At 42.6% G+C, this 19,417-nt stretch overlaps 3 protein-coding genes across 3 annotated transcripts in view; 1 reads left to right on the forward strand and 2 right to left on the reverse strand.

Moving 5' to 3' along the window:
- The window catches only part of LOC106571175 (solute carrier family 66 member 3), a 25,476-nt gene extending 20,522 nt beyond the window's left edge, over window positions 1–4,954 (reverse strand). Inside the window, exons 1-2 of the mRNA XM_014143931.3 lie at window positions 4,809–4,954; window positions 2,753–2,834 (exon numbers count right to left, since the gene is read on the reverse strand). Of these exons, the coding sequence (XP_013999406.1) occupies window positions 2,753–2,834; window positions 4,809–4,869 (143 nt within the window). The 5' untranslated portion in view covers window positions 4,870–4,954. The remainder of the gene's footprint in view (window positions 1–2,752; window positions 2,835–4,808) is intronic.
- A 1,110-nt stretch (window positions 4,955–6,064) lies between these two features.
- LOC106571176 (voltage-gated potassium channel regulatory subunit KCNF1) lies at window positions 6,065–9,458 on the reverse strand. Its single transcript, XM_014143932.3, has one exon. The coding sequence runs from the start codon at window positions 8,750–8,752 to the stop codon at window positions 7,280–7,282; it is 1,473 nt and encodes a 490-aa protein (XP_013999407.1). The 5' UTR covers window positions 8,753–9,458; the 3' UTR covers window positions 6,065–7,279.
- Window positions 9,459–12,225: 2,767 nt separating this feature from the next.
- On the forward strand, window positions 12,226–19,379 carry LOC106571177 (protein disulfide-isomerase A6). Its single transcript, XM_014143933.3, has 12 exons — window positions 12,226–12,407; window positions 12,970–13,111; window positions 13,627–13,684; window positions 14,243–14,369; window positions 15,455–15,561; window positions 15,855–16,103; window positions 16,354–16,494; window positions 16,745–16,829; window positions 17,032–17,104; window positions 17,325–17,483; window positions 17,762–17,858; window positions 18,278–19,379. Exons 1-12 carry the CDS (start codon window positions 12,389–12,391, stop codon window positions 18,347–18,349), a joined length of 1,329 nt encoding a protein of 442 aa, XP_013999408.1. The 5' UTR covers window positions 12,226–12,388; the 3' UTR covers window positions 18,350–19,379.
- The last annotated feature ends 38 nt before the right edge of the window (window positions 19,380–19,417 follow it).

Consider the following 19,417-nt stretch of genomic DNA (forward strand, 5'->3'; position numbering starts at 1 on the left):
CTCAGTCTCTTGTGAAACCACTGCTATCTATCTCTATGGTCTCAACCTCTTGTGGAACCACTTATTTTTTTATTTATTTTACCTTTATTTAATTAGACAACTCAGTTAAGAACAAATTCTTATTTACAATGACGGCCTAGGAACAGTGGGTTAACTGCCTTGTTCAGGGGCAGAACGACAGATTTTTACCTTGTCAGCTCGGGGATTCGATCTAGCAACCTTTTAGGTTACTGGCCCAATGCTATCCACTAGGCAACCTGCCGCCCCTATCTATCTCTATAGTCTCGACCTCTTGTGAAGTCACTTCTATCTATCTCTATAGTCTCTGACTCTTGTGAAACCACTTCTATCTATCTCTATAGTCTCTGACTCTTGTGAAACCACTTCTATCTATCTCTATGGTCTCAACCTCTTGTAAAGTCACTTCTATCTATGGTCTCGGTCTCTTGTGACCAATTTTCTTAATGAGTATTCTGTAAATTTATCAACTGAAATGAGATAGCGCTAAAATAACATGGCTGGCGCTGTGTGCCCTCCGTAAAACATTTTTGCGCCTGGCCCGTCTGTCAGCAAAGGGCACGAACTGAGACACTGCTAGAGAGGGGTACGTGCCTCAGAGAGACGGGGGGAGGGTGTGTGGGTATTCACTGTCTTGTCATGTGCTCAGTCATTTATTTTGGTCAGACGCTCATTTTCGTAGTCTGTCCACAAGAGATTATTTGACCAGCAATGAATGTAATTTGCATCATTGTTAGAAAATGAACCTGGGTCTGGGAAACCATCCCTCCAAGCAGTCCACCCTAGGCCTGCTCATAGCCAAGACATTGCCATATGGCTTGGCCTGTTTAACCTTCAACCGGAGGGTATGCGATTATATTACAACGTCCTTCAGCTAGCATTTATTGATATTCTCCTTCACACACCAACCACCGTCCTCTCCTCATCCTACACTGTTGTCCCGGACACCCGCGAAACACGTGTGTTTTTTCCCCCGGGGCCAGGAGCAAAGATGTGGCATCACGCCATGTTCCCATTAGCTCTACCATCTCCAATGCTGCTGAAAGGTTATTATGTACATGCAATCATAAAGTTTCAACGAGCCCTATAAGAAAATACATCAAGAGATTTATATTTATATTCTTTATATTCTCTCTCCGTGTTAATTACAGAAAGAGGTTTTAATTGTTATGGGCCCTAATTATATTGATTGATTTCTATCTGATGAAGATTTTGCATTTTGTCTAATTTCTGTGGCCCCTGGGGTTTAATCAATTGTTGATGTTGTTGGAAATGATAGTATATAAGCTATAGGCCTGGGTAAATGAGTCATTCCTTATCATTCTTCGTTAAATGGAATTGTGCTCGTTCTGTAGGCTACATTCCATCAGCGTCATATTGAACATTTGCCCAACAGGGCCCTGGGGCCCCATACAGTGCGTTTGAGGGGGAAATTTCTCTTTACTATATATATATATATATATATATATATATATATATATAGAGAGAGAGAGAGAGAGGGGAGAGAGAGAGAGAGAGAGAGAGAGAGAGGAGAGAGAGAGAGAGAGGAGAGAGAGAGAGAGAGAGAGAGAGAGAGAGAGAGAGAGAGAGAGAGAGAGAGAGAGAGAGAGAGAGAGAGAGAGAGAGAGAGAGAGAGAGAGAGAGAGAGAGAGAGAGAGAGAGAGAGAGAGAGAGAGAGAGGAGGGTGTGGGAGATGGAGAGATTTCAGAAAAGTACAAAATTGTGTCTAGTTGTTTTTCAGAAGTCATATCCATTTTAATCTTTTCGCTTAGAGAAAGGTCCGATTTAATCTTTGTGATGATTTTTTTTTGCATTTTCACGGATCTCTATGAATCAAGCTGCCTTCTGAGTGCACATTTGCGTGCTTTTCAACTTTTCTGTTCAGGAAAAAAATATACATTTTCTGAAAATTATAATGGTTTTGTAGTCGGTTTCCATTCCTCCTAAATCTGCAGTCATTTAGGAGATTACCTTACCCATTCCCCGCATCTGAAAATATCTCTCCTGCCAGGTGGGGAATATGTCTCTTTGAGCCTGGGCTTTACCTTCCAGCATCCTCATTCAAATGAACGCTACTACTGACTATTTCATGCAGAATTCGATACCTCGACATCATTTACATGCAGGGACACGACTTTGGTTTTACAAGTGGGGGGGACATCATTTTTATTTAAAATATCCAGTGAGATAAACACTCCAAACAGCCTACCCGACTGCTCGGTGGCGTCCGCATGGTCCTAAAGCACACCATTGCCTCGTTTTGTATCACATTCCAATTATAAAACTGAAGGAAACAAAAATGCAATTTCAGAATATGTGGGGGTGACGACATGTCCCCCGTCCCCATCCCCAGTGAAATTTGCGCCCCTGTTTCAGGGGCGAAAATCTGATATCAACTTTGAGGGGGACAATTACATTAAATTTTCTCAAGAGCAATTCCTGAGGGGGACACCAAAAGTAGTGCTGTAACACATAGCCTACATTGTAATATGGTAAATGTATATTGAGGAACCAAAGAAATAAGGTGTTTGCCGTACTCCTAACTACCGGTACCCAAAACTACACAACTACTCACAACAGCAATAACATTGCCTTTAACAAATCTTAGTTCAGTCACCAGTTTAAGTTGAGAGTGGGGGTATCCATGGCATTTTCCAATTATGTTCCTATTTTACAAGTCAAAAAAATTGAGAACCTTTCATAATGTTGCCAAACAAAGACTCAACAAACTTACCTGAGACTCCGTCTCTGCCAGTCTGTCCCTGCATATCTGTCCCCAACTCTGCTGTCTGTGTGCCATCTGTTGCCTGCTCTGCCTAATGACATCATTGTGAAACATTTCCATTAGAATTTCATTTCTTTCTTATGAACATTTTATCAACTAGTCTTTGAGATATTAGGCTACTAGGGTTCTTACTTTGCGCTTTGGTGTACTGAAAAATACTCTGATGTCCGTCTTTTATTTTTCTGCCATTTTTCTACCTGGCTGGCTGGCTACACACACACACAGTGTGTAGGTTATTTACAGTAGGAGATGGGCTTCTATCATCTTATCTTTTATCATTCTATTTGGGCTTCGATCTAAAAGGTAGCTAGCAAATGTGAAACGGATTAAAATGACAAGAGTTGACAGCTGTATGAGTTCACCATTTACACAACATATGCTGCAACCTTTTGTAATTTTAATAGTTTGTTTCATATTGGCTGGCTTCCAACAATAGCTGAATTTGCAAAGCAAGCGAGCACCAATTCCGTTTCAGTGGTGTTTGCTATAATCTTTGCTACCCGGGTTAAATAAAATAAATAAATAAAAGTTCCCTTGCGACAATTTAGCTTTTGCAACGAGACCATTAAATATATTTAAGACAATGGTAGAAGAAGAGTGTAGTTCTGTTCAGTTTGGACTTCAGTTTATCGCTAACCTTATCACAGGGACTTTGAAACACTAACTTACATCATCTGCATGCTGATCTCAGAATAAATTGACGATAGCAAAGATTCCATCTTTGACAAGGCCACATAAATGGAATGGGTACTAGCTAGCTTAATAGTTAATATTTGCGCGCTAGCTCTGCATATTCAGCTAGTGTGTGTGCGCAATTGACTGGATTAACTTTACGTCAGTTACGTTCATTGAGTGCCTTTCAGACAGTAGACACGACCCCTCTGTTACCTTGCCAGTGGATCAAACCATTGTGAGGAAAAGGGTGGGGGGGTCGCAATCTTTTGAAACTTAAAAACGCGCTATTAAGTGTCTATAATCAGCACAATTGCTTTCATTGCGTATTATTAATATTATTTAAATTACATAGTTATGTTTCAGTGATATATTGAGGGGGACAAATCATATTTTTCCCAGGATGGGGGGGTCGTGTCACCCCCGTCCCCCCCGGGATTTCCGCCCCTGCCCTGTTTGCATATACCACATACCACCCTCGGTCTGCCCTTAGGTAATAGATACATTTCTAACTTCTATCCAGAGCTCAACAATGGCAGCAGTCATCACCAGCATTGCTGAGGGAATGTTTTAAAGAAGCTGTTCAATTTCAATCATTTTAGATGTCACCTGAAATTTGTTTTACTTAATGGGATAGTTCACTCAAGCTATCATTTAGTATTATGTTCTTTTGTCCACTAGTTTTTGAGTAATCCTTTAAGATTCTTGAATAGTATTGGATCCGTTTAGCAAAATTGATTTGCAATGAAGTATTCAGTTCAAGGTCAAATATAATATCAGTTACACATCTGAATTGATGACACTGAACAAGTGGGTCAGTCTAGGTCTCGTTCTTCCTTTAGTTCTATTTTTAGACAGGGACATTAGTTAAAAACCCAAATCCTAAAATGACAAAGGGAAAGAGAGGTGGCTGGGACAGGAATGGTATCTCTATTTGTTTATAATCACAATCGTCGCTGCTGTTTAACTCAACACTGATCCATGTAATTGATTCAAAAGAAAACATTCAGACTCAGTGAGTCAGCTGCATGTGACGTGTATGTGTCTGTGTGTGTGTGTGTGTGTGTGTGTGTGTGTGTGTGTGTGTGTGTGTGTGTGTGTGTGTGTGTGGGTGGACAGCCTGATGAGCTGTTGCTAACTTGCATCCACCCCTGTCCTCCCCCCATTCTCTCCCTACCCACAGCAGCTTAAAAGCATCAGCATGCGGTCAGTTCCTTCAGTTCGGCTAGTACCTAGCCAAAGTCGGCTAGCTGAATCAAACGAGTGTGCTCCCATACTCCCTTAAAAGACTTTCACTTGAAAAACAAGAAAAAAGTGGCAATAGTAGGCCTACCGTTTGTCAATTTTGAGATGCCATAGCCAGTATACACTTCCTCAGAATAGACAGAATTCATCTAAGAAAACTCAAGAAATCTGTCATTCAGGACTCGTTTTTGCCGAAGTGAAAACGAGTCCTCTCTCGTTGAATGACAACAGACTTTATTGAAGAATCCCTACTGTTGACCAATCACCGATGAAGGGGCTTAGACTTCGGCTCCGAACATTGGCTTGTCTCAAGAAAAAAAATGTAACATGCACTAACAGCTGAAAAAACCGTCACCGAAGTCCAAAACTAACAAAAACGTCACAAAATGTGTCATAATATATGCACAAATATTTCCGAACTGTTTCGGCTGGGAAGCATGTGGACGCCTTTACTCAGCGATCAAGTATGCCACACAGGGGCGCAACTTTGGTTTTAGAAGTTGAGGGGGACATAATGTATTTTTTATTTGTATTATTATAATTTGGGGGGGGGGGATAAACACTCAAAACAGCCTACCCGACCGCTCGGAGGCGTCCGCATGTTGCCTCATTTTGTATCACATTCCAATTATAAAACTGGGGGGGACAAAAATGCAATTTCAGAATGTGGGGGGGACATGTCCCCTCCGTCCCCAGTGAAAGTTGCACCCCTGATGCCACACACCCTCAGAGGAGACCTCGGGGGCTGCTGCAGAATTTAAACCCATTACTGAAATGTCCTAGAGCCAAGGAATGTTCTCTATCTGGCATTGGAAGGTTGACCTCACCCCACTTTAAATAGACACAGTGTATAAAGACAGTGTTTGCCTGTAAGTATCTCAGGCTGAAATGAATGAAGAATTTACAGGAAAACTGAACTTGAGAAGATTTAATGAACTAAACATAAACTTAAATTGAATGGGTAAAGTTGTACCAAAGCCTGCTTGCAAACCAATGCAGATGAAATGGTGGGATACCCTGCATGCTCTTTTCTTTGAGGCATGATGACTTTAGTTAGATGAGTACAGAGTCACAGCTGACAAGTCTGCTCTTACTGTATCTCATTGTATTAGGTTACATATTATACCATCCCACTGAGCAAAAATGTGTTCAATCAACATTGTTTCCAAGTCTCATTTCATCCCCCCAAAAATGTCATGTGATGAGTTCAATGAAATGTCAACCAAATGTAAATCAAAACTAGATGGTGAACTGATGTCTGTGCCCAGTGGGATATATACATGTATATCTGTAGAGATAGGAGCATCTAGTGCCTATAGAAAAAAATGCAATAGAGAATAGACATTCATAGTTAAATCACTTTTAATACACCTATGAGTAGCTCACCAAACAATTCTGAAAGTACATGCAATTTTGAAGTGTTCCACCGCAAACTGTCAAAAATAAATCTCACAATTATCAGACACCGTAAGCTCCCAGCTACTACGCAATCAAAGCAACACTGACATTATCCCACTTGTGGGTTGACAGAAATACTTTTCCCAAAACCTTATCAATTAAATGTTAACTGCAAATTAAAGTACCTGGCAGAAGTATATCATGAGTAAGTATATAATTTGTATATATTATTTGTTATTTTCTAACTTTGCCATGAAATGAGCAGAAGCAGTACAGAACAATCACTACACCAGCACATTCCTCACTTGCAGATGAGCAATTAAAGGGCCAGATGCGCAATTAAAGGGGAAATACACTCAAAAATCTAAATGTGTTCGTTATCTTCCAGACCTAAAAAAGAAAATATTTTGATGTGATTTAAGCATTGACATGGGCTCAGAACATCCAATTTCGATTGTTTCTCCATGAACAACTGTAATTTTGAGAGTGAACGAAAAATAATAAGATCTAAAACCAGAAAAAATCTAACTGAGAATACATAATTTAGGAGTTTGGGGAAGAAATCACAGATTTTATAGGGCTCCCCTTAGAGTTGTTTATTAAAAATATTTGACCAGGTATACTGAGAGTGAAAACAGTGCAATACTTTCTCTTCAAGCACCAGAGGAAGAGATGCAGGGGAGAGGAGAAGAGAAGAATGTGCCTATTTGAAAGCTAGAAAAAAATCTGTAACTAGCCACATGTTTCGTTTTTTTAAAGTAGGTCTCAAGCTAGAAAAGGTTGGAGACTCCTGGTTGGAGACTCCTGGTTGGAGACTCCTGGCCTACACCAATGGTCCAGCGTGAACATTAACCAACCACTTTGGTCTACATTTACAATAACCACATTGTAAAAGTTCCTACTATATTATTTACACTATTCCATCACACATATACTTGTATTGTCTTTTCTTTCTATGTTTTTTCAAATTAAGTGTTCATGTATTTTGGAAAGTGACATTATTACACTAATGAACTTATATTTTGAGACATTTTACAACGGGTCACTAAGTTTTTATGGTGATTTTATTATCTTTTGTGATCTCGCAATGGATGTTTTTGGGCATACACTGTAGGTCCACTAAAGCAGTGCGCTGTGAAGAGGGTTGATTTGACTCAGCTATCAACTGTCAAAGCTTCTGTCCAAGCTTGGGGTTTGTACTCCTGCTCTGGGGTCTTTCAGCAGGGGAATGTCGGTGTCACTGTGACAGGAGTGCATGGCATTGTCCCACACTCCGGCCGCGACACCGACGGATCTGCGCTGTATCTGGGGCCCGCTCTCCTCTGCACCTGCCTCTCTGGAACGCAGCGCCATCAGTTCGATCTCGTGTTTGGCCGCGGTCTCCAGCACCTGCTGCTTATTGTAGAATATTACGAAGTTGTTGATGATAGGGTGTATGGGCAGCGCGATGGCAATCACCCCGCAGAGGAAGCTGACGGCCGCGTTGCACCGACCCAGCGTGGTCTTAGGGTAGATGTCTCCATAGCCCACGGTGGTCATGGTGATGACAGCCCACCAAAAGGACTGCGGGATGCTGGTGAACATGGTCTCCGGATGGCTCTGCTCCAAGGTGTAGGCCAGTGCCGAGAACAAGAAGACGCCCACGCCCATGTACATGAGCAGCATCCCCAGCTCGCTGAAGCTGCTTTTCAGGGCGGAGGTGAGAGTCTGCAGCCCAGAGGAGTGGCGCGCCAGCTTGAAGATGCGCGCAATGCGCATGATGCGCAACGCCTGCACCGCCTGCTGCACATTAGCCAGCTCCATCATAGCCGTGCCCAGAGACGTCAAAGTCAGCACCACGTAAAAGGGCATGATGGCCATGAAATCTATGATGTTCATGAAGGACAGGACGAATTTCACTTTATTTGGGGACGATATCAAGCGCAGGACGTATTCAACGGTGAACCAGCCGATACACACGGTCTCGATGGCCTCCAAGATCGGGTGTTCCATGTGATTGCCCTCAGCGTCCTCCACCTGCAGGTCAGGGATGGTGCCTACGCACATCACCACCGAGGAGATGAGGATGAAGAGGAAAGACACTATGGCGATGACGCGCGCGGACAGCGACGACTCCGGCTTCTCCATAAGCTTCCACAAGCACATTTGGAAACATTGCCAGCCCCTGGCAGAGGGGTCCCCTTCCCGGTCGACCAGAATAGTTTGAACCTTCTCGGCAATCTCTGCAAGCTCGTCCTCCGCCTCCTGTAGGTCGCCTTTACAGCAATCGTCCAGGAAATATAAGTCGATTTTCCAGAACTCCATCTCCTTTACGAAACAAATTGGACAGATGCCCCGTTTAATATGTATCTCCCCGTAGTAATACAGCTCAATTATACACTTAAACGCGTCCGGGTCTCTGTCAAAATAAAATTCACCTTTCCCGGAGTCATAGTCGTCACAAAGCGAGGATAAGTCCTCCAAACACCCCTTGGACGTGTTCCACAGTTCCGCTAGTCGGGTCTCTGGAAAACGGTTCAGCACATCCCCACATAACACATGTTTTACTCCACCGATGTTCAGGACAATCCCGGTCTCCTCACTGGCCTCCGAGCCATTGCAATCTGCATATCGCGTCCTCGTTATTCCCCACATACTTGTCCGTGTAGCCTATATTGTTGATTTACTCCAAGAAAATCTGAATGAATATAGTTGGCCAGTATTAATGCAACTAGTCTACGCTAGGATACTTGCGTAGGAAACTGCGTGCGTAAAAGACTGCAGAACATCAAAGGAAAACAACACGTTTTCAGATCTTCTTAAATGTTTGACACAAATGTATAGGCCTATAGGCTAAGTTTCATTCGAACCTGGAAAAAAAATCCACATGTATCTTTTGCGTAGAGCTGTAGCAAGCAATGAGGAATGAACAGGCTTCTCTTCTCCCACTAGTCCGTCACCAGAAAATTAGAGAGCGCCTCTGTGCCTGCTGTTAAAAGTTGGACTACTGTGCATCAGTGCGCAGTCTTGCAGAATACGCCTCACAACAAATATAAATATGTGAGGCTGCTAATGAATAGTGGAGTAACTAGAGGCAAAGCGACAGGGAAGTGTGGGGGAACTGGGAGGAGAGCTGTAATACATTGTGTTTTATGGTAAAGAGACGACATTAGCCAGGAAACGGACATATATCACATGGCAGAAGATATTGTCCCCACTACCAGTCTAACACCATTTGTCTATTTCCTCATGGAGGTAGCCTACCACAAGGGTAAAACAACAAGCAAATCTGTCTCAGGCTTGCTCTTGAAAAAATGTTTTGCTTTGTGTGCACAAGCCGAAACAGAAAATAAATATGTTGCCTGTCAAGAAAGGTAAATCTCTGTTGTCAACGAATACATTTCAACAAGATATGTTGTAGTGAAAAAGGAGATCTTTAATGGCCATATTATGGAACGATGTTAGGTTACCCAAGTGTGCGTAATTGCGCAGAGGCATAAGGCAACAGTCTTGCCTAGTATCTCCATCTAGCGACAATGAGTTCACGTTGCAATCACGAACCACATAAATTGGTTTGTTGAATCAATATTAGCCTATATATTCTCAGTATTGGGAAGTAATAAACTACACGTCGTTCAACTAAACTAGATTTTGCAGTAGCTTGGTGGTAGTTGAACTAAATTCAAATATTGGTGGTGTTTTCAGTAGTTATTTACTTTTTTTGACATGTAGCATGTAGCTAACTACTCGAACTCTACTCTACTACTCGAAAAATAAAACGGGTGTAGGCAAGAATTTCATTTGTTCCAGCATCAGACTGGCCTAACTATCACTTGAAACATTGTTTTTGTGTAGGCTAAATTACAAATTCTGTTAACACCTGACTCCAGAGTGATCTGTTCTTGCAATTTGTAGTCTATGACATTTCAGATTTAGACATGACAATTTCTACTAAGTAGTTTGGATGTAGTGAATGGTGTGCTTTTCCATAGTAACTTTAGTGAAGTAAACTATATATTTCTTAAGGGTAGCTTTAGTGTAGCTTAAGTTCTTCCAGTGTGAAGTAATTGGTAGTTTGGTCAACTATATTTTCAGAGTAGCTTCCCCAACACTGTATAATTTATTGATTTAAGCAACAAACAAAGTCCAACCTACTATAAGCCTAAAAGCAAAACTGGCTCATCTGGCCAGTTGTTTTACACTAAGAAATGTGTAGGTTACAGACAAGGAGCAGCCCTATTTCAACTTGAATAGCATAACCTACACATTTTAGGCAATCAATCATTCCACATCATAAGAACTCAAGTGGAGGGTTTTCTAAGAACACATCCAAATATTGGATAACTTTAGCCATATGGGAACCTTAAGCGTATGCATCAAACAAAGCAAAATCATTGTAAGAAATCACATGAAAAAAAAAATCACTTTTAGATTTTAATCTATGGTGTTAAGACTAATGAACTTCATTGTGGTCATAGAAAAAAACCTTGGAGTGAAAGCAGGGCCGGTCCTTGGTGTTCTACCGCCATAGGCAAAACCAAAAAATACGGCCCCCTCAAAAATGCGGCCCGCAAAATTAAGTTGAAGTTAAGAGGTTGAAGTTAAGTTCAATTTAGGTTCTGAATGGAAGGCTGAAAAGGTATTTTCCGTATGTTTAAAATACATATTTTCCAGGATGTTGAAAAAGCATTTTTATGGGACGTAAAAAAACACATATTTTCTGTATGTTGAAATCAAGTTAATTTTCAGTTCTGAACCAAAGTTGAAAATACTTATTTTCCAGATGTTGAAAATACATATTTTACAGATGCTGAAAATATATGTTTTCCGGGTGTTGAAATCAGGCTCATTTTTGGTTTTCAATGAAAGTTCAACATAAGTAATTGATAGACTTCTATGTTTGGACCAAAAATCAATGTCCGTGGCTGTGGAAATCAAGGCCGGTGGGGAACTGCACCAAAAAAGGCGTCGGTCCGTGCTTACTGAGGTGTAGCCTACAGTGTTGCCTGACATTGAATTTTATGAATGCCTATCTGTGGCAAGCCTACCGTTGTAAAACACCAAAAAAACGACGTCTGGACAAGATTTTTTTAAAAGATGTCGGCTCGTGCTTACTGGGGTGTAGCCTACGATGTCGGCCACAATGGAATTTTATGAATGCCCATCCATCTGGTAGACCCACCTTTTTTAAACAGGTCATTGCATTGGCTTTATTAGTACTGATTCCTGTGACTAATCAATTTGGCTATTTAAGCTCTGAATATCAGCTACCCAACTTCATCTGGAGTTATAGCGAGGCCTAGTTGCAATGTGTTTACACAGTGGGAAATGCAGAAGTAATATATTTTTGCTATGATCAGCTTGTCAATAATTGACAGATACAAACTTCAAACCACTGATCATGACAATGGGGTGAAACTCCTGGACAACAGATGTGATTGTCCATTCCTGATTGTCCATTTTACATTGACCTGTCCTGTTTTTTTAGGATATGTTATTTGTTAACATGACAGCTGCATTTTTTAGTTCATAGAGCGCAATTTAGGTTAGGCTTGATTGGAGAAACTTGCGTGATGTAAAAAGTGTCCGTCTCATTACATTGTCATACATTGTATCTCTAGCCTGTAGGCTACAGAAAAGGACACATACTCTGTCTACCATATCCTATATCTGCTACATGATTTCTATTAGATCATTTTTTTGATGGAACGTTGGTGGAGTGCTGCAGTGATGCATCTCTCCAACAGAACCCTGGAGAAGTGCGCTGGGAATGGGCAAGCAAAGTATTTTGTGCCCTGCCTTTGACAAAGTGGGCACTGCTTATCAAAGGGCGGCATCAGCGCTCACCTAAAAAATCCCATATGGCACTGGTTGACAGAAATTGTCATTATTTTGGAGCAGAATTATGTAAGGTGTTATGTGTTGTTGTTGGAGGTGCGTCTCGGTCAGTTTAGCTCAGAAAATTCCGCCCTCGTCAATCTTTCGCCATAGGCGGTCGCCTAATACTGCCTAATGAGCGGGCCGATCGTGACTTAAAGCATCTTGGCTCTCCACCATAGCTTTAACTCTCCACACATCTTCCTGTGATTCTTTTACACGCCATCCTGTACTGGCTGGGAAAACTACACGTCGAGTCCTGATTGGACGTGGCGCGGCACCGCCGGCAGGGAGCCAATCAGCGTGGGCCACGGTAAAACATTTTCGCCCTCTCTTTTGTAGCGCTGGTCTTTTCTGCAACAGAGCTGTTCAGGACAATTACATTGGACTGGTGCACAGAGATCCACTGGAATCATGAGAGGGCTTTTACTTGGTAAGAAAGTCTAAACAGCTTGTTCAGATTTACTAGTATTATATTGGTTTGTAGTTAATGCCGTTGTAAAAAAAAAAGAACAGAGCTATTTAGCTAAGGTTCGGTCATGGTGGCCATAAGATGTATCCAAGATTGCTAGCTATCTGAAGTTAATGCTACTGAATCAGATTGTATTTTGATTCACTCTGGCAATATTAATAATTCATGACCTAGACTAGTTAACTAGTGACAACGACAAGATGGCTAAAAGGCGACAAGCTGAATTCAAACCTGAAGTAGGTTCTGGATTGTAAACTAGTTAACCATTTTAACCATAGGTAGCTATCTGGAGTTTGGCTTGATGTGCCAACTTTAAAAAAATATATTTATTCTGCTCAACTGTAGCCTATTCCCTACTTAATTGAACGTTTGTATGTGTTAGCAAGCTAACAGCTAACTCACTGGTATGTATCATTTCAAACTACAAACATGGTCTTGGACAGTGTTTGTTTGCATATGCAATATGACAATGTCCATCCACCTCCCACTCAGCTCCTCCTTTCCTCTGCCTCTTTCCCACCAGGTGTTCTGGGTTGTTCCCTGGTGTTGATGGCCCAGGGCTTCTACTCTGCTAATGATGATGTCGTTGAACTCAACCCCTCCAACTTCAACCGGGAGGTTCTTCAGAGCGACAGCCTCTGGCTCATCGAGTTTTACGCTCCTTGGTGAGTGGTTGAATCTGATGGGGGCCCAATGAGATACTGAGAACTTACCCACAAGGGTTAAGTTGCCACCAAGCAGCTAGCATTGTATGAAATCTCTTTATCCCAATAACCTGCCAAGGAGGGGGACACAAAATAGTTTGTAGACCTGGGGCGCATTCAGGAGGTTGTAGCGTTACAGAAAGCTCGGATAGAGATGTATTGTGAAGAACAGAACATTTACTGTCAAGAAGAATAGGAAATTGTCAATATTTCTGCAGTGTTCTAATCACTGAATACACAATGATATAGAAGTTCAAATAGTAGCTAGTAAACACATCGTCCCTTTGGCATAAACTTGAAGCAAATGCTCGCACCCTGACTGAAAAACATCTGTGGCAGGTCTATGTAAAACCAGAGTTGCTCATTATCACTCAGTGATTGTATTTGTGTAGCCTCCACTCTGCTAATGCAGATGGATGTAAGGCTGTGTGATGTCTGGTGCCTGGAACAGGAAGACTAACTGTTTGTCTCCACAGGTGTGGACACTGCCAGAGCCTGACTGCTGACTGGAAGAAAACAGCCACAGCCTTGAAGGTAAAACTCTAGAACTAGTGTTATGTCACTTATATTACACCAATATTAATTCAACTTAAGATGTTGTAATTCAACTTTAGTTGTTTTATTAAAGCGTTATGTCACTAGCTACATAAAGTGCACATTACTACAGTGCACTCCCCATGTAGCCATCACATCCCTGCAGGATAATTGGATAACTATAAGCAGCTGATCACTATACCGCATTCACTATAAGCAGCTGATCACTATACCGCATTCACTATAAGCAGCTGATCACTATACCGCATTCACTATAAGCAGCTGATCACTATACCGCATTCACTATAAGCAGCTGATCACTATACCGCATTCACTATAAGCAGCTGATCACTATACCGCATTCACTATAAGCAGCTGCATCTTTTACTGCTTATCAGTGTCATGTCCTGGGTGTATATCTTTCTAGTACAAAACAAATAGAGATCACCAGCACTCTATGAGCTATACTAATGAGGGATGCAATGACTATTTCTGGCAACAGTAATGATGATAGTGGTGACATTGACTGTAACCTCTCGCTGTTCTCTCCCCCCTCAGGGCATCGTTAAGGTCGGTGCAGTGGACGCCGACCAGCACAAGTCCCTGGGCGGTCAGTACGGTGTCAAAGGCTTCCCTTCCATCAAGATCTTTGGGGCCAATAAGAGCAAGCCTGATGATTACCAAGGTACGTCTAGTAGCTGGGCCTTTCCCTGACTTTAAAGGGAGACTCAGAGATATGACATCGTAAAGCTAACAGCGTCATCCTCAGGCTCAATTCCTACCACATGTAGAGCCGCCTGCTGAATGGCATATACTGTATTATGATGTCATATTGAAGTTACCTTTAACATGGACCAGGGTTGTGTTCATTAGGGCACGCAATGGGAAACATTTTAAAATGCTTTTCAATTGAAAAGGAAAATCAGCGTTTCTTATTGGATCAGGTAGTCCCTCCCTGTTTCAGTCCATTTTCTTTTCTTGGTGCCTAATAAACACAACCCTGGGTCGTATTCATTAGTGCACACCAAGAGCGAAACATTTTTGCAACGGAAAACAAAAACAAGCATTTCTAATTTGACACGTTCAGGTTATCCCTTTCTATTTTTTGGTTTGTTTTCTTCCGTTTGGTGTTTAGTGAATACAACCCATGTGACTTTCTGGAAATATTTTGTATTTATTGAACCTTTATCTAACTAGGCAAGACAATTCAGAACAGATTCTTATTTACAATGATGGCCTACCAAGAGGCAAAAGGCCTCCTGCGGGGACGGGGATAAAAAAAGAAATGTAGGACAAAACAACCATCACGACAAGAGACATCACAACACTACATGGAGATCTAAGACAACAACACAACATGGCAGCAACACATGACAACACAGCATGGCAGCAACACATGGCAGCAACACATGGCAGCAACACATGGCAGCAACACATGACAACACAGCATGGTAGCAACACATGGCAGCAACACATGACAACACAGCATGGTAGCAACACATGGCAGCAACACATGACAACACAGCATGGTAGAAACACATGGCAGCAACACATGACAACACAGCATGGTAGCAACACATGGCAGCAACACATGACAACACAGCATGGTAGCAACATAACATGGCAGTAGCACAACATGGTAGGAGCACAAACATGGTACAAACAGTTAGGCACAGACAACAGCACAAAGGATGATAAGGTCAAGACAACAATACATCAATGTGTTCGGATTGCTGGGCTTTAATGGTGTTAATAATCTCCCTCCCTCAGGTGGGCGTAGTAGCCAGGCCATAGTGGACGCAGCCCTGAATACTCTCCGTACTCTAGTGAAGGACAGGATGAGTGGCAGGTCAGGTGGTTCTGACTACAGCAGACAGGTAACTACTACTGACGCCTTGGCTGGGTCATGTTCAGTATGGACAAAACGTTTAAAGTGAAATATGGAGGTACTACCTGTCCAACAAGAACACTAGTTATTTTCCGTCACAAAATGTTTTGCTACGTTGTACCCTATTGAACGTGAGTCCTGTGTCCTACAACATAAATCTAGCAACGTGTTGAAATAATTAAATAAAATTACAGGGTTTTCAGAATCGTGTCAAGTCTTCTTGTTTAAACATTTTGCGCAGAGTGTAAGCGGTATGTCTAAGTAAACATACTCTTTCTCCAGAGTGGTGGTGGTGGTGGTGGAAGTAAGAAGAATGTTGTGGAGCTGACTGATGACAACTTTGACCGGCTGGTTCTGGACAGTGGTGAAGTGTGGTTGGTGGAGTTCTTCGCCCCCTGGTGTGGCCACTGCAAGAGCCTGGAGCCTGAGTGGGCGGCTGCAGCCTCTGCCGTCAAGGAGCAGACCAAGGACAAGGTCCACCTGGGAGCCGTGGACGCCACTGTGCACCAGGGTCTGGCCAGCCGCTACGGGGTGAGCAGGAACACCCACCAGTCAGATACTATCAGTGTAGCATCACCACTGATGTCTGTCTGCCTGCACACAACAGCAGAACAGTCAGATTGTTCTACATTATATATTTCTAACACTCTGATTTATATAGAAATACAGGAATCGCGTCTGCTCTATTCAGGACATTTCTACCAGCAACGTTCCACAACATTTTCCTACCGAGTGTGGCCGAGGACTGAGGTTTTTCCCGTTTCTCTTCCCGTGTCTGCAGGTCCGTGGATTCCCCACAATTAAGATCTTCAAGAAGGGGGAGGAGCCTGAGGACTACCAGGGGGGGAGGACCCGAGGTGACATCATCGCCCGCGCTCTGGACCTGTTCTCTGACAATGCCGCTCCTCCGGAACTGCTCGAGGTAGGTGTCGGTCTGGGGGTGTGTGTGTGTGTCAGTCTGGGGGTGTGTGTGTGTCTGGGTGTTTGAGAGCATTAAAACAATAAAATTGTAACCCACAAGGTTCCAAGATATTGTTTTTATGCTCTCCATCAAAGTTAATCATAATAAAAAAAAATATATTTGAACGAGAAGATAATCTTTCTTTTGAAGTTTAGTGTTCCTCTTAAGACAGACTGTTTGATTCTGAATGGTGTGTGTGTGACTCTCTCAGATCCTTAACGCAGATGTCCTGAAGAAGACCTGCGATGACTACCAGCTCTGTGTCATCGCTGTGCTGCCCCACATCCTGGACACAGGTTAGATGGAACTACTCTATGCCAGTTTGGACCAGTTCTGACCAGTTTACTATGCTAACTTCTATTATATCAATTTATGCTTATATTCTCAGGCTATTTGATATGGCATTTAGTCATTGTACCTCATGATGGTGCATTGATCGGCCATTTTGGATCTGTACAAGACTGACCTGTCCCTTTCCTTCCTCTTGCCTTGTTACAGGTGCAGCAGGCAGGAACAGCTACCTGGAGGTGATGATGAAGATGGCAGAGAAGTACAAGAAGAAAATGTGGGGGTCAGTATATAGAAAGAGGCTGTGTTTGAGCGCATCGCCGACTCAGCAGAATGACTGATTTTACAAATGATTGTATCCTAAAGAAGTACTCAATAGGATTTGTAGCTTATTCGGAGCAGTCGATTTCAAACTGTCTGGCTGAATGAATTTGATCTCAGACTGTGGATGCATGAATTCAACCCAATAGAATTTATTTAGTGTAATTTGATTCTCTCTCTAGCTGGCTGTGGACTGAGGCTGGTGCTCAGATGGAGCTGGAGGCGTCGCTGGGCATCGGAGGGTTCGGCTACCCCGCCATGACAGCCATCAACGCCCGCAAGATGAAGTTCGCCCTGCTCAAGGGCTCTTTCAGCGAGACCGGCATTCACGAGTTCCTCAGGTAGGGGGGGGGGGTGCTGTCTGCTCATTTTGTGCTTTACACAGTATAGAGTAGCTCATGGATGCATCCCAATTGCACCCTATTCCCCCTGGTCAAAAGTAGTGCATTATAAAGGGAATAGGGTGCCATTTGGGACTTGCCCATGCCCAACTCTCTTCCTGGTGAGATACTGGATCTGACTGCTTCTGCTCCAAGATGATTTTAAAGTCCTTGTGAACAGCCAATCAGTATACAGTATGTCCACAGTAGCATTCTGAGGTGTATCTTGTCTCTCCTAGGGATCTATCTGTTGGCCGCGGCTCCACTGCTACCGTTGGGGGCGGGGCTTTGCCTAAGATCAACTCAGTTGATGCCTGGGACGGCAAAGATGGAGAGGTGAGTGAGAAGGGTCAAAGGTCACGGGGTGGATGGGATGCGGACGTCTTCCTACCATAATACAGTTTTGGCTGAACGAGGTGACTTGAGCTTCTTTTGAAATGGTGAAGAATGGCTTTGGACAAGTCTTGCCTGGGGCCTGTTCAGGAGGATGTAACGTTACAGAACATTACCAAACGTCCAGATATAAATGTACAGTGTAGAACAGATATGTCAGGGAGAATAGACTCATTGAATACATCACAGGGCAGTATTGACTAGAAACCAAACGGACTGAAATGGCATCATCTGATATTGTTTTCTTTCAAAAACTTTTTTTCTGTTGCAAAATGTTTTGCTGTAGTTTGCAACTGTTTACACTAATGACTATGACCCATATTTTGTATTGTCTGGCCAGTTCTTACATCTTTTATCCTCAGCTTCCCGTGGAGGATGACTACGACCTGAGTGACGTGGACTTGGACGACGACATTGGGAAGGAAGAGTTGTGAGAGCCCAGCTTTCCGGGCAGGCCGATCCAGACGGATACGGTTGGGCGCCATCTTGTCTGTCTGGTCTAACTTGGCGCGACCCATCTCTTCTCTCCCATGGAACAATGTGTAGATTGGGTCGCCCAGTTATTGAAGTACTCCAGAAGAGGAACGAAATTAAGAGCATAGCCCTGTTTGAATAATTTAGAAAAGTATCCTTCCTTTGTTACCTTGATAGAGCACAGATCTATAAGTGATAGGAGAGGTGCAAGCAAGGTTACCAGACAATTTGACCAATCCAACCAATTCAGATCTGTGATTATTTAAAGGAAGGTAGAAGGGAAGGAAATAAGTATACATTTCTGAAGTATTTGAACAGGGCCAGAGAAATGCAGCTTCTCACATCATCTCCGTCTGTTTGTCAAGTGGGGAGGCGTGGCCTGCAGTAGACTTCGCCCATTGAGAATGATAGAGATATTATCTTTTATATATGTCCCATTATGGCGTCTGAGTGCACAGGCAGCGCCATTGAGGCAATCTCCATTTTGAAGTAGTCCATTTTCTTCTAGAAGTTGGCAAGCAAACTGAAAGGTGCACTGCCACCTAGTGTTATGTTTGAACCGGTAAAAAGCCAAAGTTGGCGATTTTACTGGCAACTGCAGTTATGGAATGTTTGCTCAAGAGTGTGTCATTCATTGGCTGATCCCTCCTGATGACCTGGATGGAATCATGGGATCCTTCCTTATCCCATAGGAATCCCCACCCAGTTGACTACTTTAAAATGGTGGAAGCCCTCAATGTCCATGCCAAAACAGGTTATATCCATCTCTAACTCTATGACTTCGCCTTACAGACCTGCTGAACATTATATTTTCTGATTTAGTATATTTTTTTTTTTCTCTCGTTGAGAACACCAGTGATTTTACATTGTCTGTGCAGGACAAAGGGGAATGTGGGACTTCTTGTGTAGATTCTTCTTACACAACTTTATTTTGATTGTGTGAAAACAATGACATTTTTGTTAAAAATAAATAAACAGAATAAAAAGTCACTGTCATTATTCATGTAAACTGCTGAGAATGACAAGCA

The sequence above is a fragment of the Salmo salar genome, chromosome 15 (assembly GCF_965601325.2).
Source record: "Salmo salar chromosome 15, fSalSal1, whole genome shotgun sequence".
NCBI classification, from domain to species: Eukaryota; Metazoa; Chordata; class Actinopteri; order Salmoniformes; family Salmonidae; genus Salmo; species Salmo salar.